Consider the following 25,738-nt stretch of genomic DNA (forward strand, 5'->3'; position numbering starts at 1 on the left):
CTTTGCACACAAACCAATCAGCTTCCAGGTTTTATTGTCAAAGCTTAATTGAACAAGCTGAAGTTAGAAGTCAATTGGCTATCCTGCACAGCTGCACCAGATTATACACTCTCCAGTTTTAGAAAATTAGCCCAATTGTGTGCTATTTCAGGCCATCCACTTTTGTTGTAGCAGTGTATTATTTAAAGTGGTTTAAACCTCCGCCATGGAATCTGAGCAAAGCACATATATCTGTAGTTTTTACTTTGACTTTTCAAAGCTCTAAGTGTCGTTTTCCTCTGGTGCTTCGTTCCTCTGTTATCAGCATGTGTAACTTCTGAAAAGTTTTCCTGACACATGAGATAAGTTTGGGGATCTCAGATTGGAGCTTGTCTATTTACAACACAGTTCTTCTGCTGTGTGAAGGGGTGTGTGTTCCTTTCCTCCAATCAGCTCCCATACACTGTAACTGCAGCCTCTTCACCCCCTTCTCTCTGCTCCTGACAGATGAAGAAAGATTTTTAACACAATATGCCCTTTTGAAGGGGTGTAGGATAGAGAATACTGCAGATAAACATGTACAACTTATGTAGGAGGATGTGTTTAATATCTGTGTATCATCTGAGGCTTTTCACTTCACTGGGTATATGTGAGGGTTTGCATTTTTTTGGGTTCACTCCTTTTTAAACATGAAATATAATAATAGCCATTACCAACCCAATGCATAAAAATAATTCACAAGAATATATTACTTACCACCAACATGAAACACCTAGATTGATGTACTTTGAATAAATGTAAGTAAAAATATCAGTGTGGTTTTTTTTTTTTTACAACATTTTCATACAATGCAAAATACGCATAAGCAGCACAATCTACACTTTAGTCAAACTGCTGCAAAGTGATTTGTAGTGATCAATATCAATATGTTATTTTAACCTTATGCAGTCAACCTCTTCTGTAGCTGGAACAGCACTTGTCTTAATTTCTATCTCTCCACTACATTTACTTCCATTGTAAGTGGATCTCCATTTCAGAAGCATGATCTTCTTAAAGTATTTCATGGTATTGTTTTTAACAGACACAAAGCACATTGTGTTAATCATGCTGTTGCTCATTGCAATGCACTCTACAATGTAGAAAGCAGACAGATAATGCTTTTCTCTGATAAAAACTATAGGAAAAAAATCCCGAACAATTGCAAATCCATAAAATGGAGCCCAGCATAGGACATAAGCTATAAGGATACACATGAGCACGAAGACTGTCTTTCTCCGGCATCGAAGGCGTTTCCGTATTTGTTCTGTCTGAAACCCAGGCACTGTTTTGAACCAAAGCTCTCTGGATATCCTGGCATAGCACAACGTCATTGTAATAACTGGTCCAACAAACTCAATGCAGAAAATAAAGAGAAAGTAGGTTTTATAATAGATCTGCTGGTCAACTGGCCAAATCTGACCGCAAAATATCTTCTCTTGGTTTTTCACAATATCTAACACCGATTCTGTAGCAAAATATGCTGAAGGTATGGCTATAAGCAGAGCAATAATCCAAACCAGGGCAATCAAGAATGAAGCAGTCTGGTAATTCATACGAGGCTTCAGTGGATGTACAATTGCCAAGTACCTGTAAAAAAAAAACGGTTTCATTACATTAAATAAAAAACTTTTTTTGTTTTTTTTGTTTTATTAATGATAACATTGCCACAGGATTCACACAGATTGCAATCACAACCAAACCATGGGGATTGTTCACACTTATCTTCTTTGCATCACGGTTTATTTTTACATTACTGTAGCATTGCCACAGAAGTCTCATAGGTAAAATCACAGCCAAACCTAGCATCAGGTTTTCTAAACACAGGGGACCTTAATGATCAAAAAAACACTTGCCGACCAGAATATTCAATCTGGCCAACTCAGTGACAGGACTAAACATACCTAAACACACTAAAACTACACTGTTCGTGGATCTGCTGGGTGAAATCCCCAGACATCTTCAAACCCACATTTTTTATATTTTCTTAGCAGCTAAAATTACTAAAGCATGAGCATGGAAATCTCCAGTGGGTAACGTTGCTTTGCTAAAACATAAACTCTTCTGGATCATGGTCAATAAAAAGCTGACCAGCATCCTCAGAGACAAAAAAGCCATGGATTAAATACCTTCAAGGCCCATAGTTCTGGGCAGGCAACTGGATTTAGGGAACCAATTCTTGATTCTTTCTTCCTCTTCTTTTCTTTATCCTTCATTTCTCTTTTTTATGATTTTCTATTTTTTCATATATGGATGCAAACGGAGTGTCCTTTGGGCCTCTCACATTTCAAGGTCAATATGGGGGCAAGGTATTGTGTTTTGAGGTGCTAGATTAACCCTGGCTATTAGTGCTCCCATATCTTTTCATGCTACTACGTTAACACTTGATTCTTTTCTACAGTATTGTTTTTTCGAAGTAATGTCCATGCATTGTTTCTGATATACTATGAACAAGTATATATATCTTGCTGATGTCCTGGGCAAGCAGTAGCCTAAACTTGTTTTTTTGTACTATGTTTATAATGATCATACCCTTGATATTCTTTGAGGATGCAATGATCATTTCATATCTGTCTGATATTGTTTGAATCCTAAAGACTTTGTAAAATCTTTAAATGAAAATCTATTGTAAAAGAAAAAAAACACTTGCAAGTAGAATAGGAACCATGGAGCAAAGCAGGTATACATATGCGGTTGATTTACTAAAGGAAAAAAGACGGTGCACCTTGCAAGTACAGTTGCTCCAGAGCTCACTGTAGCACCCTCCTAGGTAGGTGCTAGGAAAACCATAGGGGAGGCCCATACACATATATAGGTGTGAAAATAGCAGAAATCTATGCTTGTGCTAATTCACACTAATATGGCTCCGCTCCTATAACACCTATATGTGTGTATGTGTATAAATATATACAAATGTGTGTGTATTTATAACCCTATACAGAAGTTCAGATGTTTAGCCTCCCTCCAAAGACCCCAAAAAACTGCCCAAAAAAAACGCCTGCAAGAACACACCTGGGCATTTTTTTTTGGTGCAGGCATTTTTTGGGCATTTTTTTGGGGTCTTTGGAAGCAGGCAAAACATCTGAACTTCTGTATAGGGTATATATATACACACACACTTGTATATATTTACACACATACACACATATAGGTGTTATAGGAGCGGAGTCATATGCCTGTTAATTATTTAATTAGCGCAAGCATATGTTTCTGCTACTTTCACACCTATATATGTGTATGTGTATATATACAGACATGGGTGTATGTATATATACACCTACACAGATGTTCAGATGTCATGCCTGACTCCAAACATCTCCTCAAAAAAGCCCTATAAACGCCTGCAGCCAAAAAGCAAGCTGACCGGTGAGAAACCATATTCCTGCTCTGAATGTGACACAAGAGAAACAATCTTTTCTCTATAGCGGTCACCCTGATATGGAAGGGTTTTGTCACCCTGCCATAGCAGTCAGAGTCAGTTAACCCTACACTACGGTCCCCTTACACTTAACACTTTCCCTACAGAAACTGAATAATTAAAGCTAACTATAGTGGAAAATAGCACCCTAACTACACTAGATATCCCTTTCCTCACACTAAAAATTGCTAAATGACACTTTGTAGCAAAAGTCACAGAACTGCTTCCACTCTCTTCCATGTCCCTGCATAACAATGCTAGGAATTTGGCGGGGGCTATCTTATATACTGGAGGGCATATTCACTAATTATTGGACTATGGACCCCCTAGTCACTCCAATCGCATTCCTAGCATTCTCCTGCCCCCTCAATTGGCTTTTACTGATGGTTCTGGTCCAATCACGGGTTTTTAAAGCCCATTTCCTGAACCATTGCATTTTGGTCGGTTCTGGTTGCCGAATTCCGAACTTTTTCAGCAAAAAGTTCTAAATTCGGCCGAACCTCGAACAGCCAATGTTCGGGTCGAACCGATGGTCGACCCGAACCGTTCGATCATCCCTAGTTGTTAGCGGTAATCCAGGTGGACTCACATCCAGCGCAATGGCTGGGAATTCTGCTACATTAGCAAATAAGGTGAGGTTTCACTTTACAAAGAATACCCAATCATGTGCAAGGGAAAAAAAAAAAAAAAACTGCATTTTTGCTTGCACATCATTGGATGATATAAGTCAGCAGAGCTTCTGCTCATTTACTAAATTCTGGAGCAACTGCACTATCAACCCCATAAAGTGGTGACAGCATCACTGGAGCTTCATTAAGAATGTGTTAACTTAACACTTATATGTTGTGTGTTGCAGTACGATGCACCCTGTGGACAGTTACATGCATTGAACGTATGGGCAGCCCAGTGCACCCTGACAATGCACCTGTCAGGAAGAAGCTTACTGGAAATTACCCCATTTTCCAACTGTTTAAATAAAATCATTGAGACTAGCTGAGATACACCTAATTAACCACTTTAGCCCCAGCCCTATTTCGGACACTTTTTGTTCACAAGTTAAAACCAGTATTTTTTCCTAGAAAACTACTTAGAACCCCCAAACATTATATATATTTTTTTAGCAAAGACTCTGGAGAATAAAATGTCGGTCATTGCAAAATTTTTTGTCACGCGGTATTTGCGCAGCGGTCTTTAAAACGCCATTTTTTTGGAAAAAATTTGAAAAATCACATTTCACTGCATTTAAAAAATACTAAACAGTAAAGTTAGCCCATTTTTTTTGTATATTGTGAAAGATGATGTCACGCCGAGTAAATAGATACCAAACATGTTACGGTTTAAAATTGCGCCCCCCCCCGTGGGATGGCGACAAACTACGGTCAATAGAGATCTCAATCTGCGACGCTTTAAATTTATTTAACGGTTACCAGTTTAGAGTTAGAGTGTAGCTCTTTTTTTTTAATTATTGCCCACGCTCTGGCGATCGCGGCGATACCTCACATGTGTGGTTTGAACAGCGATTTCATTTGCGGCTCGACTTGCGTATACTTTTTTTTTTGTGCGCGAGCTAACGGTGACGGGGACGGCTAAATTTTTTTTTTTTTTTTTTTTCCTATTTATTTTTTCTTTTTTTTTAAACTTTATTACAGGTTTTTAAAAAAAAAAAAATCTGATCACTTTTATTGCTGTCACAAGCAATGTAAACATCCCTGGTGACAGCAATATGTCGTGACAGGTACTCTTTATGGAGGGATCGAGGGTCTAAAAGACCCTAGACCCCTCCACTACACTTCCCTGTATGCAAAACGCCGAAAACGGCATTTTTGCATACAGCCGTTTTTCAAATCTGCCGCCTTTTGCAGCACAGTAACCCGGACGTGACGTCATGGACGCCGCCTCCGGGTTACGTCATCGGAGACCCGATCGATGCCGTTTCCGGCATTCATCGGGACTCCATCCAGCCGGCGGACGTGCCGGCTGGGTGCTCGGGGCTCCCGGTGGGACGGTAGCCCCGAGCAAAGCCGCGGAAGGCGGCGGGAGGGGGGGGACGTCCCCTCCCGCCCCCCCGGGTAACGATCGAGCGGCTCCCGAGCCGCATCGATCATTACCGACGGAAAGCCGACCGTCGGCTTCAAACAACGGTACCGGGATGATGCCTCTAGCTAGAGGCATCATCCCGGTATAACCCCGCAAAGTCTGATCACGTAGAGGTTACGTGACTGGTAGTAAAGTGGTTAAAAGTATCTAGTTAAGTTTATGTTCATTACCCGTGCCTTAGGCAACCAAAGTCCTTTTATTATATTTAGATCTTTTCACATGTGTATGTGAAAATCCACACCATATACAATTGTAATTGTATTTGTCCTGCCAGCATTGATGGTCAGTGGCAATGACATTTAACTTCTCTTTGATGGTAAGTGGAAGTGAAATTGATTTTGGTTTTTCGAATTTAACCCCTCTATTGGTGATCAGTGGCAGTAATATTTAACCCCCTCCATTGGTGGTCAGGTGAAGTATTATTTTACTCTGTCCATTGGTGGTCAGTGGCACTGAAATGTAACTTTTTCATTGGTGATCAATGGAAGTTAAATGTACCCCCCCCCCCCCCCCCCCACTGCTCTTTGATGGTATGTGGCAGTGAAATTGAGTTTGGTTTTTGGATTTAACCCCTCCATTGGTGATCAGTTGCAGTAATATTTAACTCCCTCCATTGGTTGTTAGGTGCAGTAATATTTAACCATGTCCATTGGTGGTCAGTGGCATTGAAATGTAACTTCTTTCATTGGTGATCAATGGAAGTTAAATGTACCCCATCTCCCCACTCCAAATTGGTAGTTAGTGGCAGTGAAATGAACACCCCTTAGTATTGCATTTATGTTCACTGTTCTCTTACCTGGATTTTTACATCGCTGCCCCTCTCTTGAATGGTGTTAGGCCTGGATCACTCCACCTGACAATACCAGTATCTCAGTGCCAGTGTTTTAGCATCTGGCACCAAGCTGACACTCTGCAAAATCTATGTTATGGGTTCTGCAGGGCAGCCCCTGGTACATGGAAACTGTGGGACAGTGTCAAAAAATCCTGAGGCTGCCATGTATAATCTGGGCAACCAATTGCAGACTCTACTCCCCCTTTCAAGTGTAGGAGTTGCTAAGGGAGCAATGGGATGCTTAGAAGTTCCCACTGAATAATAAGTACAAAGCAAAACCAGTACACATTCTGGCACAAAAAGGCCTGCATGTATGTATATAGCGACTGTATATACATTTATTATGCACATAAATGCTCTTATATTCTTACTTACTTGTCTACTGTACTGTTTTCCATTTCAAATTGAATATACCCATAGACAGGGGCGTAACTACAGGGGTTGCAATTGCAACCAGGCCCGATGTTTCAGGGGGCCTGTGTGGCTCCCCTGTACACCTGGATAGGAGAGGTGACGGGGGCAGATGTAGAGAAATCATTGTCCTTCTTTTTCCTTCTGTAGCTGCAGAGGGAAATGGAGGAGATTGGTTTCTCTGTATGCTGCCCCCGCCACTCCTCCTATCCAGTTCACTTGTGTGCTGCTTTCTCTGGGCCCCTGTGTGCTCCCCCGCTCCCTCTCCCCCCCCCACTGTGCTGCTCCCCCACTGTGATCCCTCCCCTCTCCTGCCGGCTGCTGCAGGGGATGTGTCACAATAGAGAACCAGGAAGGGGTCGGTAAGTATGTAATTTACCAGCTCATTCCTTTTCTGAATGGACATAGTCACAGTCAGTGACATTGTAAAAAAATTAAATAAAATGATAAAAAATAATACAATTAAAATACCAAAAAATAAAAACTACTGACACCAGTGGGTGAACTTCCAAGATCGCAAAGGTCACACTTGCTACTGGACCCTGGCATTCCGCCACTGTGGGGAGGCCCCAATATGGCAGGAAGAAGGCCCACTGCAGAACTTGTGAAAGGGTCCCTCTGCCGGACCGTAATAAAGGTTCCTGCAACAAGACTAAAGGGCCCCAGGATCAGTGGAAAGAGCCCCAGGCTTGAAAAGAAGGGCCCCTGCCAGGGGTCCGGGGGGTCCTTCATGGTTTCTTGCACCGAAGCCTCATTGATAGTCTTTATCCTACTGTAAGTCATCCTCCTTATTTAACCCTTAAGTACACCCCATCCATTGGATGCAATATCATTTATGCCTCATATATTTTTTTAGAAACCAAATTGTACCTGCTCCTGATGAAGTGAAATCCTTTTCACGAAACGCGTTGAGCTTAAGAGGCCATTCAATCAATCTATTCAATCTAATTCCAGCATGCATCCAATTATCATTATTTACCTACATTTTATGTCTGTTGGTCCATTCTGTTATTGTTTTTATTATTTATTATGGTCTTATCTTGTTATCCATTTGTATACTGTGTACATCCCCTTTGATTAGTTGTTTACCTAATATACCTATGTAAATTGCTATACAACATGTTAATAAACACGTGATGTTAATCATATGCTTCTTTATGCTTACTAGCAGTTGTATATGTACTACCATTATATCATTAAGTGTATACTGGCCAGTGGCCACACCTCATACAAAGTCCCACGTTTTTATTTTTGTGAACACTATGTGTTCCCTATGTTTCATCCTATGTTTAAGAGAGCAATATGAACTGTACTCCTGTGATCCAAAAGAGAAGTACAGCCAAACGAACTTTGGCTGTACTCCTCCTTTAAAGTAGCGCAGTGCTAAATAGCAAAAAATGGCCCGGTCATGAAGAGGGTTCAACCTTCCGGAGCTGAGGTGGGTAAATATACAGTGTATGTATATATATATATATATATATATATATATACACATTTTCATGAGAGTTAAAGGAGTTGTAAAGTTAAACGTTTTTTGTTATCTTAATGCATCCAATGCATTAAGATAAAAAGCCTTTTGTGGGTAGCAGCCCCCTAATACTTACCTGAGCCCCCTCTCTATCCAGCGATGTTCACAAATCACTCGACCTTCGGTGACTCTCCCTCCGGATTGGCTGAGACACAGGCGCGACACCATTGCTTGTCAGTCAAAGTCAGTTAGCCAATCAGGAGAGAGAGGGGGTGGGGCTGAACTGCAGCTCCGTGTCTGAATGGGTGACCAGCTCGGCCTGGGTGTCCCCATGGCAATATGATTGCTGTGGGGGGGGGGGGCTCTCGACAGGAGTGAGGGGCTAGGATCAGGGAAGAGGGGCCTGAAAAGAGGAGGATCTAGGTTGCCCTGTGCAAAACCAACTGCACAGAGGGGGTAAATATAACATGTTTTTTTTTTGTTTTTTTATAAACAAGACTTTACAATCACTTTAATATGTGTTCGTTCTACAAATGAGTCAATTATCTCCTCTATTCAGTTGATTTTGATGATTAAATTCTGTTCAAATGCACCTAGCCCAAAATCATAACATGCTTGAAGAGTCCCACATTTCAAGTACCCTTTATTAGTCAGGCTGCCAGACACCGGGCATCTCACCACCAACAAGGTCTAGTACTACCTCCCCCATATACTACATAGGTCACACCCTGGAAAATACATTATTTTAGCACAGGGAAACAAAAGACAAAAGTAAAAGGGTAAATTTGCAAAAAAGGGTAAAAAGAGCTAATGTGTTTGAAAGTACACTTGTCCCATTAGTGTCACCTGCCTTTTCATTTCATACAGTTGTTCCCTTCATGTAACTTCCAAATGTGTGTAGAGGTAAAGTGATGGTAATTTGCCATGAAAAATTATTAAATGAGCCATAATTAATATTTTACTGTTAAATCAAGCTAAAACAAATTTAGTTTTTCTCATTTTTCTGATAATAGCATTTTATTGTACAGTCAAAAAAAAAACATAACTAGTATCACATAGAACCTTCCATTAGAGGATCATATGCTGCATAAACTGCAATATATATCAGTGCTACAAATATTATCCAGTAACATCAAATTATATGTTTTCATTTACCCACCATGCTACATTTATGCATACGATTGACATTGATTTGTAAAATATTTCTCCAGGTTAAGATCTTATCATGTTGGATCATTTTTAAAACCCAATTGTAACTTTTTGAAAAACTTGATAGATCAAACCAGCGTGCATTAACACAATGTTTTTAAATGTCTTATGTTTCTTTTTATTTTTTTCTTTAATTACACACCGGCTCTAGCCCAAGAGCAAGAATCCTCCCTGCAGGATAACCATAAGGACTGCTACCCTATGTAGGAAAGCAATGATTTATCTGCAGCACCTCTTGCACAGGGATGCTCTTGCATGTGCATCCCTGATTGGACAGAAATAGGATTTTGAAGAAGGTGGTTTGGACCTCTGGTGCTCTCACACAGCCTTTCCTGAAAAACCCCATATAATGTATATTGATTAATTGGACTACAACTTTCTTTAGCCCTTTTTAACATTTTATCTGAAAGTATATTTTCATCAACAAGGGTTGTGTGATGCTTTGCTCTTGTAAGGCCATCTTTTTTGGGTTAACAGTACACTCAGGCTTAAACGGATTGTAAAGGCGGAAGGTTTTTTTATCCTAATGCATTCATGCATTAAGATAAAAAAAACCTTCTGTGTGCTGCAGCCCCCCTACCCCCCCCCCCAATACTTACCTGTGCCCGTCTTTATCCAGTGATGCTGCAATACTGTCTAAGCTGCCCAGGACTCCCCTCCTCCTTGGCTGAGACAGCAGCACGACACGATTGGCTCCTGTCAATCAAAATCATTAAACCAATCAGGAGAGAGAGGGGGGGTCGCGGCTCCATGTCTGATTGGACACAGGGAGCTGTGGCTCAGCTCGGGTGCCCCCATAGCAAGCTGCTTGCTGTGGGGGACACACGACAGGAGGGAGGGACCAGTAGAACCGAAGAGGGACCCAGGAAGAGGAGGATCCAGGCTGCTTAGTGCAAAACCAACTGCAAAGAGCAGTTAAGTAGAACATGTTTGTTATTAAAAAAAAAAACAAATAAAAATGAGAATTTACAATCACTTTAAAGTGATTCTAAAGGTTTTTTTAAAAAAAACTAAAACAACAAAAGTGGTATACCTATTCTGTCCAATGGTTTGAACAGAGCAGCCCCAATTATCCCCTGCCGGTACTCCTGACCCCCCCACTGAGTCCCCCCATAGCAAGCAGCTTGGGGGCTGCACTCAGACGCTTTTTTACCTTAATGCAGGTAAAATCTTCAGGTAAAAAAGGGTATTTCAACTATTTCAGGCAAATTGGTATAATACCTACTTTATATATGTTACATTTATATATCATAAATTACAATGTAAAAAGGAATTGGGACTTTAAATGAGGCATGTACAGCATGGCTGAATAATGAGTCAATGTAAACACTATATCCATTTCATTGTATTGGACAGTAAATGGCATAGCATAATCACTTATAATATCGTATTGAGTTGATTGTATAATGAGTGACATAGCATAATCACATAGATACATGTATGAGTCTGTGAACATACATGTTATATGTATATAGAAGTATACAGTATATACATAGTAACCTAGCACATTGCATTACGTGGTAAAAGGATGTATATCCTTCATGTCGTAAGGTCACTTAAAAGGCAGATTGAATACAACTAAGTATATGCTAATGTGTAGTAGTTCACTACTACACATCAGTATATACTTAGTTGTATTCAATCTTTTTTTTCACAGAAATGGAGCCCATACAGTCCTTACTTATATACCTTTTTCTTTTCCATTTTCGGGGATTCAATATATGTGCCTGGATTTCCCATGGGTTCCAGACACCAAAGTTCCCGGAGTAGACATTTCGAGCAGCCCTTAGTTCTCAATCTCATAGCCTCCAGACCAAACCGATATGTGAGTATACTAGGGAGTTGTGCTCCCCCCCCCCATCTACCCCCCTACATACTATTTTCCCAAATTATGGGTACAACATTAGACCATATTGGTTTATTTAAATAGTTTTGCAGATTTGGATGCATCCGCCCCTGAGGAGTGGTTGTTTACCATGAAACGCATCAGGCACATTTGGATGCACTCTTATCTTTTCAGACGGTTCAATGCATTTCATCCATTTTGATTTTTTTTTGCTATTCTGCCTTTTAAGGGACTTCACGACATGAAGGATATAGGTCCTTTTACCACATAATGCAATGTGTTATGTTACCATGTATATATATTTTTTATGCATATGATTGGTAACATGCTATCTGTATGTTCACAGACTCATACATGTATCTATGCGATTATGCTATGTCACTTATTGTCTAATACAATCAACTAGATATATTGTTAAAAGGGATTATGCTGTGCCATTTACTGTCCAATACAATTAAATGGCATCTCTGGAATTTCTCATTGGGACGCTTTGTTTGCCCCTCTCCCTGGGGTCCCCCTTGCCTCTGCTGTGCTCCCCTGATATTTTCCAGTCTTGTCCTTTGTGTCTATTCTCCTTCCTTTCTCCTTTCCCCACACATCCTGTGGACTCCAGCCAACACCAGATGCCCACCTTTCATGATATTGTTACTTAAAGACCCTCTTGATACACAAGACTAGGTCCCCATAAGGCTACCGAGTTTGTGGCTATACTCTAGTACCCTAACATAACCCAGTCTATCTACTACTCGCTTCCTGTATCTTCAAATGCCACTCAGCTTTAAGGACCTCTGCTATAACCCTGTATCTCCTGGGTCATCCGTCCCCTATGCTCAGCATTATGGTTTAACTGGGCAGATGTGACTGGTCTTGTCTATAACTTTATTATGCATCATTGTTACTTCCTTTAATAAAATATTCGAACAAAAAAAAAAAAAAAAAAACATGCCAAGGATAATTTTAGAATTTGTTATATTTATCTTTCCAATATCATATTTGTCCTTCAATACCAGTAACCTTACATCTCGGTGAGATCCATTGCAGTGTGAGATACTGGGGAGATTCAGTTACATAATAAATATAATGGTCCAAAAATAGTAGTTGTGGTGGAACAAAAACGACCTACACATTACATTCTGCCAGGAGCATTAACACAGTTTTTGTTTTTCTGAGTCTCTTCTGCAACATAGTTTATTACCTGTTGTTCCTGTCAGTAGTGGCAACACTGTTCACTCTCCATGTACAATTATTTATCAATATTGTTAACCTGTGGACAGGGTAACCTTGATAGATATGTCACTTTAGATAGACTTAAAGTAAGAGATTAAAAAAAGGTGACCAACAAGCAAACCTAACTCCAGCTAACATGTTTTAAGCAGTTATGGCAACAGATTTTTATTTCTTGGAAAAAAAAGAAAATACGAAACAATGCGAATAAAAGCTAGACATTGTTAGCACCTCTGTCAAAGTTATATGGTTTGTCCCAATCTCTGTAATTGCCACTTTTGCTGTTCAGCTTGGTCCGCACATAAATGTTCAGAAAATTCTAAATGAAAGCCAGTGAAATAACAGAAGAAATTCTTATGTTGAAAACTATCATTACAGGTAATTACCACATACAGTTAGCAGAATACAATGATTTTTTTGCTATAGCTGTCCATGAAATCATTCTTGTTTGTACTTTCCAATAGTCTAAAATAGAAACACATTCGACATTGAAAAATATTTCATATACTGTATAAATTATACAAGGAAATGTTAATTTCGTGAAGACCCATTCTTTAGGACTCTGAGAATTTGGTAGTGTAGTTTTCCATAACAGACAGTTACATTTTAGATACCAGCAGTTTAGTGCAATGGGACTAAAACATATTTTTAGAGACTCCTATGGATAATTGAACAACGCAAATTGCTCTTTGCCCTATGAAACAAAGATCTGCCACATGGATATGCTAATAACAAAATGTCAAATAATATTTTAAAAGATCAGTCCACCCAATATTTATCTTTCACTTTTACGTAGACACTGGAGAGCTAAAGAACCTGTTCATTCCTTTTCTTTTAGGAACCCTTGGTGAGACGTGTATAAGCTCCTTGGTCTGCTAATTTGTTATGTTCACTTAGCATGGTTTATTTTTTTTTAGCAGGGTGTTATATTTGATATAGTCCAAACTTAACAAAGTGCCTTCAAAATAAGTACATACAATATGCCATATATTTTTTATCTAAACAATTTTTGAACTTCTTAACGTGTTTTTCCATCACTGTGATGCAGGATACCTTTGCATAGCATGGATGCTGATAGCTTGTCTGAATGCATTAATAAAAAGGCCACTAAACACCCTACAAGGACACTCTTCTTAGTAAAATTGCAATGCACACTTTCTGGCAATTCAACAGATAACAATTGGCATCAGAAAATGTTCACTCATGAATAAAAATGACTAGAGAATGCATACAGGCTCACTTCATATTAATACGCATGAAAGCATTTTAGAATCAGGTGCAATAGTCTGTTGAACAATTTCGGAGTGAGACCCCCCATATACACCACAGGAAGCAGTCTTTTAGATAACAATGTGTCCTCTTGCCCTTTCGGGTATAAATATCTTTTTTTCTTCAGTGATCACGTGACCTCTGCCTTCAGCTACATAAAGGGTTTAGAGGACTAGGGGGTGAAGACTTTTGTGGGCGTATCAGCAGGAGGACAAGAAACAGCAGCACACTAATCCTCACAGTGAAGAACTGTGCAGGGAACATGTCAGCACACGTCTGACCACAGGAGTACAGGCAGGCTGTGCTCCCAAGAAGAATGCAGAAGAAAACTGAACATGCCAAGATGGATGTGCTTCTTTGCCTGGCATGGCCAGTTTGGAATAGGAAAGCAGGGGGGACTGGCAAGATCACCAGGCATTTCCACAAAAAGTGAGCAATGCAAAGAGAAGAGGTTATTTTTGATTACAACTATACAACCAAAGCGCACACTCTACTGGGAATTGTAGGCGTGCCGCTCTTCCGGGAAAACTCCAAATACTAAAAGCAAAAAAGAAAGGAGGCGCAAACGCCTAGTGCATTACCCTTTGAGACCTTTTGAAAATGTATTATGATGCCAAAAACGTATTCACAAAACATGAAGAGTAAAATCGCATAAAACATATCCACCTAAGTGTGGAAAAGGATACTTCCCTGTGCTAGGACCCTCTGACGCGTTTAAGGAGACATGCTCCCTTCCTTTAGAGCTACTGATTCTTTTTTGCTTTTACTTTTGATGATAAGTTCATGGTAACACAGACACATAGCAGACATATAAAATATGGGGTAACATAAAATTTAACCACTTTAGTACAGGGCACTTTCATTCCCTTCCTTCCTATGTCAATTTTCAGCTTTCAGCACTGTCGCATTTTGAATGACAATTGTGTAGCCATACAACGCTGTACCAAAACAAAGTTTATATTGTTTTTTCGATACAGAACAAGCTTTCTTTTCGTGGTAATTAATCACCACTGGGCTTTTTATATTTTGCTAAACACATGAAAAAATCCCACATTTTGAAAAAAAAAAGTTTTCTTAGTTTCTGTTATAACATTTTGTAAATTAGCAATTGTTCTCCTTCTCTGATGTGCGCTGATGAGGCTACATTGACAGACTGCACTGATGGGTACCGATGAGGCGGCACTGATGAGGTGGCACTGATGGCCACTGATTAGGAGGCACTAATATGCAGCACTAATGGGCACTCATAGGGGGCAATGATGGGCATTGATAGGTGGCACTGATGGGCAGTGATAGGCAGCACTGATGAGGAAGCACTGATTGGCACAGACAGGCATCACTGATGGGAACTGAAGGGCTGCACTGATAATCAGGACACTGATTATCAGTGCAGATGTGCCCACTGAAGAAGGTTGCTTATTGGCTCTGCTCTCCTCACACGCTGTTAGCGTGAGGAGAGGAATGCCGATAACTGGCTTTTCCTATAAACACTGTGATCAGTTGTGATTGGACACAGCTGATCACATGGTAAAGAGCCCACATCATAGGCTCTTTACCATGATCGGTGATGCGCTGTGTTCGAGATACACAGCGCACCACCGATCAGCAGCGATTCGCTCCCTGAGGGGAGCGCACAAGCGGCCGTTCCGAAGGACGTCATATGAGAACAGACAAAACCTTCGCCTGGCTGTCAAACCACTATACAGTAGGCCAGGTGGGAAGGTGTTAAGGGCCTGAAAAACTATTTATAAATATTTGATAACTTTAGATATAATTTCATATTACTGTTCACTAAGTATGAAAGCTCACGTTGTGTTGCCTAATATACTATTTAATGCTCAAATTTTTTCAAGGCTTCAGTTATTCTGCTAGCTCTTACAGAAAACAAACACATAAATGGAAGAATAAGTGAATGCTGCATTGTGTAGAAACATAAGAAAGGAGATGAAAGCTAAAATATATACTGTAGGTTACCTGATTTCTCTGAATAAATTCAGTACACAAAGCATGTGCACCCAGGTGATGTAGGTTCTTCAGAACATTGCTAAGGGCTGCTTTAGGTTTATTCAATAATGCAGCACATTTAGTGCAGTCACAGCGCTTTACTTGTTTTTTTTATTTATTTTTTTAACACGTTTGTATAGGTCTAAAATTGCCAGAAAGCATAACTCCATAAAAAGAAAAAATAGGCTTAATAAAAAGGTAAAACCCTTTCAATAAAAAAAGTACACAAAAGAATTGCCAGCTTATTCTTTTACAGAGAATCTCTCACGCATATCCAAAAAGAAGGGTGGGGGATAAAGCCCCAAAGTTGTCCGTATCTCAAAAAGAGGGAAGAGGACAGACTGCGCTGTACTCCAAAACATCAATCTTTATTTAAAATAATATAGCATAGTGACATACACAATAGGTGGTGGACATAGTGGTTCCTAAAAAAATGACAATGCTGTCTACGTTGCCGGATTAACATAGGGGCAATTGGTGCAGCTCCAGACCCCCTCCTAAGATAGGCCCAGCCCAGTGATGTGAGTGAGTCACTAATGATGTCCAGACCTGCTCTGTGTGCAGTGTAACCATGACTAATATGTAAATCGCGGGTGGCATTGATATGTAAATTACGGTGCTGTTGATATGTACACTGTGGGTGACATTATATGTAATATTAGCATTGGGGGGGTGTCATTTTCTATTTACATCATGCAGATGTGACATAGTGCACACATTTCCCTGCATCACATGTAGGGCAGCGCCTACCACTCTTACCACAATGTGGCTCCACCCACACTTTGCCATTGCGCGCTATGCGCATCACATAATTAGTCTACCAAGACTACCCAAAGGCACCCTCTCTCACTCCCTCTCTCTCTCTTTTACCCCTCTCTGTCTTTCACCTCCTTTCTCTCTCTCACCCCCTCCCTCTCTCTCACATCCCCTCTCCTTCACCCCCTCTCTCTCACCCCTCCATCGCCCTCTCTCTCTCTCTCTCTCTCTCTCTCTCTCTCACCCTTCCTTTTTCTCTCACCCCTCTCTTTCTCTCTCACCCTCATCTCTCTCTCTTTTTCACCCTCCTCTCACTCTCACCTTCTCTGTCACACCCCTCTCTCACCTGCAAACCCCCCTCTCTCTCACCCCCTCTCTATTTGGGTTAATTTGTTTAAATATTTGATTTGTTTTAACAAAAATTGTTTGCATTTAAATTTTTTTTATTTCATAAATATCAACCAAAATCCTCACCACCAGGCCCATGATGCTCTTAATCTGGCCCTGTATACAGTGAACTCCAAACTTTTCCTGACAAAGGGTTGGAAAGTCAGCTCTAGTAGCAAAGAAATATGAATAAAAGCACCAAGAAACTATCATGTTACCTAAGCATCATCTGTGTGGCTTAAACAAAATAATGTCCCTACCTCACTGTAGCTGGAGGATCCTCTCTCTAATAGTCCCATCCTTTTTCTTCATGCTTTAGCCTCCATTCACTACATATACTGTACTCTGCTGGAGCTAGACACACTATGATTTTTTGACAATCTAATGTTTATCTAGGAAGATCTACACACATTTTGATTAAAGCTTTCTACGATCTGCAAGATGTAACTAGGTACCTCCTGCTTACTTCCCTGGGGGATTGTTGTAGCTTTCCACTCACTTTCCACCATGCCCTACAGGGAATCTTATCTAGCAGCCTGATAACAGGAACATACCACCTTTGAAATGATGTTGCTAATTAATTGAACAGGTGCTTTCTCATGGATGGCTGCATAAACTGTGGAGAAGGGTCTGAAATCATTTTAGCAGTGAAGTGGAGTACTTAGGTACATATTTTTAATGTAACAAAATGACTTGTTTATTATGTTTAGGCTTGATACAATAAAAGGAGCAAACAAATTCTAATTACTGTAGTAACTGTGCTGTGGTCAAACATTGCCTAACAACATCTACCAGGCCCAGACTGGGACAAAAAATAGGCCCGGGCATTTTAAGCTGAGCAGCCCATTTTTTTTTTTTTTTAAACAAAATGACCAATGATGAACAACTACTGGTTTCTCTATGTTTTTTAGTTATATTTAGCCTGCACACTCATGTGATCCGATTCTGCAAATCATGCTGCATTTTGAAAACCGATTGCGGGGTGTCGTTAACCTAACATACACAATCTGTTTGCATGGACGGGTTGCTATTTACATGCAGTCCGCATTTAGTGTGAACCCAGGCTAAGAGATAACAGGTAATTTTAGGGTACATTAAAAATATATTAACCAATTTTTGGGTAAAATATAAAAGATGAGTTTGCGTCAAGTACCCAACATGTCAAACCTTAAGACTATGCATGCCCGAAAATAGCAACACATTTCAGTACCCTATATTTTCCATAGGCAAAGCTTTTAAAGATCATAGGTCTTCAGTTCAGAGTTAACCATGAATAATGTTCCTATACATATTGCTCTCATTCCAGTGTGCAGGGTCATATATTACACGTGTAGTAAAATCAAGGTTTTTGTTCACAGGCGCCCCCAAAATTTGTATGTAGTTTCGTATGGTGGTGGTGGGATAGGGATGACATCCGTAGCAGTGGTGGTAGTGGGGATAGGGATGACATCAGTGGTTGTGGGGATAGGGGTGACATCAGTACATCAGTGGCAGTGGTGGTGGGGATAGGAGTTACAATATTGGCAGTGGGAATAGGAATGACATCAGTGGCAGTGGGGATTGGGATGACATAAGTTGCAGTGGTGGGGATAGGGATGACATCAGTGGCGGTGGTGGTGGGGATAGCGTTGACATCATTGGTGGTTGGGATAGGGATAACATCAGTGACGGTGTTGAGGATAGGGATGACATCAGTGGAAGTAGTTGTAAGGATAGGGATAACATCAGTGACAGTGGTGGTGGGGATAAGGATGACATCAGTGGCAGTAGTGGTGGGGATAGGAATGACAATGTTCACTGCCACTGATGTCATCCCTATCCTCACCACCATTGCCACTGATGTCATCCCTATCCCCACCTCCCCACCACCACTGCTACTGATGTCACCCCTATCCCCATCACCACTGCCTCATGGGAGGGGTGGAGATCAGACAGAGGGATGGTGGTGGGAGGGATGGCATCAGGCAGAAGGATGGCGGTGGGAGAGATGGGATGAGGCAGAGGGATGGCCGTGGGGGAGATGGGATGAGGCAGAGGGATGGCGGTGGGAGAGATGGGATCAGGCAGAGGGATGGCGGTGGGAGGGATGGGATCAGGCAGAGGGATGGCGGTGGGAGAAATGGGATCTGGCAGAGGTATGACGGTGGGAGAGATGGGATTAGGCAGAGGGATGGCGGTGGGAGGGATGGGATCAGGCAGAGTGATGGCAGTGGGAGGGATGGGATCAGACAGAGGGATGGGTGGGAGAGATGTTATCAGGCAAAGGGATGGCTGTGGGAGGGATGGGATCAGGCAGAGGGATGGCAGTGGGAGGGATGGGATCAGGCAGAGGGATGGCCATGGGAGGAATGGGATCAGGCAGAGGGATGGCGGTGGGAGGGATAAGATCAGGCAGAGAGAAGGTGGTGGGAGGGATGGGATCAGGCAGAGGAATGGGATCAGGCAGAGGGATGGCAGTGGGAGGGATGGGATCAAGCAGAGGGATGGGGGTGGGAGGGATGAGATCAGGCAGAGGGATGGAGGTGGGAGGGATGAGATCAGGCAGAGGGATGGCAGTGGAAGGGATGGGATCAGGCAGAGGGATGGCGGTGGGAGGGATGGGATCAGGCAGAGGGATGGCAGTGAAACGGATGAAATCAGGCAGAGGGAAATGGATGAAATCAGACAGAGGGATGGCGGTGGAAGGGATGGGATCAGGCAGAGGGATGGCAGTGGAAGGGATGGGATCAGGCAGAGGGATGGCAGTGGGAGGGATGAGATCAGGCAGAGGGATGGAGGTGGGAGGGATGAGATCAGGCAAAGGGATGGCAGTGGAAGGGATGGGATCAGGCAGAGGGATGGCGGTGGGAGGGATGAGATCATGCAGAGGGATGGAGGTGGGAGGGATGAGATCAGGCAGAGGGATGGCGGTGGGAGGGATGGGATCAGGCAGAGGGATGGCAGTGAAACGGATGAAATCAGGCAGAGGGAAATGGATGAAATCAGACAGAGGGATGGCGGTGGAAGGGATGGGATCAGGCAGAGGGATGGCAGTGGAAGGGATGGGATCAGGCAGAGGGATGGCAGTGGGAGGGATGAGATCAGGCAGAGGGATGGAGGTGGGAGGGATGAGATCAGGCAAAGGGATGGCAGTGGAAGGGATGGGATCAGGCAGAGGGATGGCAGTGAAATGGATGAAATCAGGCAGAGGGAAATGGATGAAATCAGACAGAGGGATGGCGGTGGAAGGGATGGGATCAGGCAGAGGGATGGCAGTGGAAGGGATGGGATCAGGCAGAGGGATGGCAGTGGGAGGGATGAGATCAGGCAGAGGGATGGAGGTGGGAGGGATGAGATCAGGCAAAGGGATGGCAGTGGAAGGGATGGGATCAGGCAGAGGGATGGCGGTTGGAGGGATGAGATCAGGCAGAGGGATGGAGGTGGGAGGGATGAGATCAGGCAGAGGGATGGCGGTGGGAGGGATGGGATCAGACAGAGGGACGGCAGTGAAACGGATTAAATCAGGCAGAGGGAAACGGATGAAATCAGACAGAGGGATGGCAGTGGAAGGGATGGGATCAGGCAGAGGGATGGCAGTGGAAGGGATGGGATCAGGCAGAGGGATGGCAGTGGGAGGGATGAGATCAGGCAGAGGGATGTAGGTGGGAGGGATGAGATCAGGCAAAGGGATGGCAGTGGAAGGGATGGGATCAGGCAGAGGGATGGCGGTGGGAGGGATGAGATCAGGCAGAGGGATGGAGGTGGGAGGGATGAGATCAGGCAGAGGGATGGCAGTGGAAGGGATGGGATCAGGCAGAGGGATGGCAGTGGGAGAGAAGGGATCAGGCAGATGGATGGCAGTGGAAGGGATGGGATCAGGCAGAGGGATGGCAATGGAAGAGATGGGATCAGGCAGAGGGATGGTGGTGGGAGGGATGAGATCAGGCAGAGGGATGGAGGTGGGAGGGATGGGATCAGGCAGAGGGATGGCAATGGAAGGGATGGGATCAGGCAGAGGGATGGTGGTGGGAGGGATGAGATCAGGCAGAGGGATGGAGGTGGGAGGGATGAGATCAGGCAGAGGAATTGCAGTGAAGGGGTGGGATCAAGCAGAGGAATGGCGGCGGAGGGGTGGGATCAGGCAGAGGGATGGCCACTCTAGTAGCTGTTAGCTGGCCAACTGACTTTCTGCTCTGCCTCCTGACATCACTGGATGGATTCTGCAGCAATAGGCAGCAGACGGGCAAGCACCCTGGCACTCTACCCCCCTTCCCCCTTTGGCGGGTGACCCTTTCACGGCCGGTACCCCCCGCCACAGTGGTGGAACATGCGGCCCCCTACAGGGATGTGAACAGGCAGGCGGGGCCCCCCATAGTGGGGGAACTCCAGGGCCCAGTCGCAAGTGCACTACCGTGACCCTGGTAGTTCTGCCACTGTATGTGTATGTGTTTATATATATATATATATATATATATATATATATATATATATATATATATATATATATATATATACACACATATATATATATATATATCTATCATTTTTTTATGTTTGTAATTGTGGTATATATAGTACAGGCTGGGTAAAAAAATCATATATACTTTAAATGCAGGACACCATTTGAGTACATATATATATATTTTGCGTGTGTTTGTGTAACGCTCCTGCGTTTTTGTAGTAGGCTGGATTTGCAGCTGCAGAATCTCCACTCAGTAGTAATGTAGAGATGTGTTGAATAACCAGATCCAACTCTCCAGACTCATCACTGTGGGCCTGTCAGCTTCAGCATACAGATATACACACTCAATAGGATGTTCCTGGAGTGATAGGATGTATATGATAGTATGAAGATGATGTGCTGAAGGGACAGGTGTGAACAGTGACAGAGATGGCAAGCACTTGATAGAAATGTTCAGGAGAGTATTAGATGGTATTAGGTAGAATGCAGATAGGTTAGTAATCGAGTATGGTAACAGGTGGTAAGGACAGCAGATGACAAATACAGGATAGACTAACCCAGTGCAAGGATAGATGGTAGTAGACTCAAGAGCTAGCAATCTATGTAACAGTGCAGATGATAGAATTAGTATGCATAGATAGTAACAGTCCTTAATGTGCAGAGGTAGATAGTGTAAGTAAGGTTATGGAGGATTCCCCTGTGGGGTACTTATCACTAGTAAGGTTAGTAGTAGAAGGGTCCAGTAGTGAGGGAGTGATCCAGTAGCGAGATACAGGGATCAGTAGCGAGGTTCCGGTCTGTTCCAAGTAAAAGAGAATAGCTGGAGGTTCCGGCAGCAAGACAAGCTTGTAAGCATGTGGACACACAGGCAGGTTGAACGAACAACGTGAGAGAGAACGCCGGCGGTTGAAATAGCCGCTCTGCGGCGCTCGGCGATGACGTCATCCGTCTTAAAGGTGTATGCGTACCACCTAATTAGAAAGGTGGGACGCATATTGAAAGAAAATGGAAAATAAGGGTACCAGAGGTACCAGAATCTTACAGTTTGTAATTGTGATATATTTAGTACAGGCTGGGTAAATGCAGTTCAGTGTTGAATAAAAATCATATATACTTTAAATGCAGGACAGATTAGTCACATTGTGTAAAAGCATGCTTTTATCATAAATCCTGTAGAAAAATAGGCTGGCATAGTGGCACTTACTTTGTCAGCAGTCCAGGCCCTGGTGTCTGCAGGTGCAGAGAAACTTTTCCCGACATGAGGCTGAAGGGGTCTCCTCCAGCCCCTCCCCCTTCACAGTCACCTGCTGTTACCTAATATCCCGCCCCCTGGCCCTGATAGCCTGGCTCTAGCCTGAACTGAATAGGAGGCCGGTAAATGCAAAGTCGGGTGAGTGGCGCCAGACCAGGGAGCAGCCCAGCTGGTATGGGGAGTGAGACTGCCAGAAGGACATGCAGCCCTCTCCACGGAGGCTGCCGCAGAGAGGATGGGAGAGCTACACCGACCCAAGCCGCTGTCTAGGGAGTCGGGAGCCAGAATGACATGCGGCCCCCGACAGCCCCAGCCCACCGGGCACATGCCCGGTTTGCCCTATGGCCAGTCCGGGCCTGACATCTACAACATTCCTATAGATGTCCATATTCATCTGATTTTTTTTAGGTTAAAGAGGAACTCCAGGCTTCCCCCAAAAAATTAAATGTCAGCAGCTACAAATACTGTAGCTGCTGACTTTTAATACAAGGACACTTACCTGTCCAGGGATCCAGCGATGTCCTTACCCGAACCATTTTTTTAATCAGCTTCTGAAGCAGGCGCTGGCATAGCAAGTAAGGAAAAATTGCAGCGTCACAGCTGGTTTCCTACTGTGCATGCGCAAGCAGCGCTGAGCCTTGTGAATGGCCCTGTAGTCTTCTGGGACCTGTGATGTGTCCCAGAAGACTGTGGGGGAAGAAAAAGGGGGCCAAACTTCCAGCTCAGATCGCTGTGGCAATCTGAACTGGAAGTGGGAGTGGGTACCTGTCAAAAACAAGGTACCGCTCCCCCCAAAAAAGTGCCAAATGTGGCAGTGGAGGGGAGGAGGGTGCAAACAAGTGGAACTTACCCCTCTGAGGGGAGCTCCACTTGAAGCTGAAAGAGTTGCTACTCCTACATTGTTTATGATGTATTTCTACTATGGTAACTATATCCTGTTTATTTTACAGTTCCAAGTTTTGAAGTACTGCCAGTCCGAAGAAATGCCAGGGATGGGATTACTATAGGAAGTCATCTGCTTTTACCAAAACCCATTCATTGTGGTACAATTTTTGCAGGGGATTCAGGGATTTCAAACTTTGGTCTGACTAGAATTTTCTCTAAAGTTGGTCATTGATGCTTAGCTTTTTTTTTTTTTTTCAATCAGCTAGTGTGCTGAATTAAAAAAACAATTTTTAAAAATTCCTCCATTTATGCAAATGAGGTTGATTGCAGGAATCCTCCCCCATTGGGACATTGTTTTCTAACAGAGGGATCCTCTGAAGATTGGCACCAGCTGCTGATCAACGATCAATGTTTTCCAGTAGACAGACTTCTGTAGTGCAGGGATAGCCACACATTGATGAACCAGCTGAATTTCAATCAGTGTATGGCAAGCGTTACTGTTTGCATCTGTAGCCCACATACTTATTCTTTGTTAGCTAATTTATAAAGCCCAATAGAAGATCAGATAAATACAATGCTGGTGAATAAAAATGAAAGGTTCTCAAAGTATTACTGTTCTTTTTTATTTGTACATGCTGTAGATAAGGACCATTGCTCTCTGTGTGGAAGCAGTGGTCTCTATGTAGAGGTCTACCACTCCCTTGCTGACTCAGACCTAGAGCTCTGCAATCAGCAACCATACGCTCTTCACCAATTGGAAAGCTCTAGCTCTGACTCGTCAGGCTTTTCTACTCAATTTGCATCCTCTTTGTAAAGAAATTAATCTATAAAGCTTTGCACACCATTAGGTTTGATGCACCAGGAATGTATTTAACTGATTTATGCTGAAACTCCAGTTGGGGTTAAATAACTCTATGCCCTGTCCTAAAATGTATCTTGCCGGGCAAGTTTGTTTTATAAGTCCACCTATCCTTAGTCTTTTGATGACCAGCTATTTCTCCAACAAGGCTGCTGGGAAACTAACATTAGCTTTCTTTTAAATAGCATAACCCCAGCCACTTCAAAGAAGGTTTCACCTGATCGGGGGTGGGGTTTTTGAATGGAGCAGAGTCCAACACTAGCAATGTTCCCTCACTGGTTTTTCCAATTTCTTGGTGAAAGTGAAAAATGTATTTTTTCCTAAATTGTGCATTCTTCCAGTCTCCCTCCAGCAGTGGTGTTTATCACTCTTATTTACTGATTGTTTCCATATTTCCTGAGCTGCAGCAGAGTGTTGTACAATGTCAGCAATCAATAAAAGCAGAAATGTCAAAGTTAAAATTATACCACTTACCAGCAAAATCAACAGACTGAGCATGTAATTGTAGCGGCTAAAAAAAGACCTCTGAAGTGTTTCCAGAGCTTGAGTTCAATCTACTGAGATAGCTGATATGAGGTATTACTCCAATCAGGTACATTCTGCTTATTTCCCTTGTGAATTGCTGAAATTCTGTTGTAGTTCTCCCCTCACTTCCCACCGTGCCCTGCAGGGAATCTTATGTAGTTACCAGATAAGGGGATCATACTGCTTTCCAAATGATGATGCTAAATAACTGATCAGGTGCTTTCCCATACAGTGGACAAGGGTGCACATAAAAATTCAGCAGTGAGTGGGATATTTAGGTGTATATTTTTATTGTAACAAAATGACTTCTTAGATTATATGTAACATTTTAAAGCCTAAAGTGGTTGTAAACCTCAGTAGTGAAATCTCAGCAAAGCACATATATCGGTAATGTTTACTTATCTCTCTCCAAAGTTTTAAGTATCATTTATCTCTGCTGCTTCAATCCTCTGTTATCGGCATGAATCACTTCTGAGAAGTTTTCCTGATACATGAGATAAAATTTGTGTCAGGGAGGGAGCTCAGCAGGGAGCTTATCTATTCACAACACAGTTCTTCTGCTGTGTAAAGGGGTGTGTGTTCTTTCCTCCAAACAGAGGAACTCCAAACTCTCACACACTGTAACTGCAGCCTTCCCCCCCCCCCCCCCACTCCTCTGTGATTCTAACAGATGGAGAAGGATTTTAAAACAATGTTGCCCTTTTAAAGGGGTGTAGGGAAGAGAGGGCTTCAGATAAACCAGTAAAACTTATGTAGGAGGATTTGTTTAATCTCTGTATCAACTGAGGCTGTTCACTTCACTGGGTATGTGTAAGGGTTTACAATCACTTTAATATATTA

The 25,738-nt window shown here is 42.6% G+C and overlaps 1 protein-coding gene across 1 annotated transcript in view; it reads right to left on the reverse strand.

Moving 5' to 3' along the window:
* Nucleotides 1-666: 666 nt before the first annotated feature.
* Nucleotides 667-25,738, reverse strand: part of PROKR1 (prokineticin receptor 1) — a 68,314-nt gene continuing 43,242 nt past the window's right edge. Inside the window, exon 3 of the mRNA XM_082250273.1 lies at nucleotides 667-1,605. Within this exon, the coding sequence (XP_082106399.1) occupies nucleotides 909-1,605 (697 nt within the window). The 3' untranslated portion in view covers nucleotides 667-908. The remainder of the gene's footprint in view (nucleotides 1,606-25,738) is intronic.

The sequence above is a fragment of the Pelophylax lessonae genome (assembly GCF_965119305.1).
Source record: "Pelophylax lessonae genome assembly, chromosome: 3".
Lineage (NCBI taxonomy): Eukaryota > Metazoa > Chordata > Amphibia > Anura > Ranidae > Pelophylax > Pelophylax lessonae.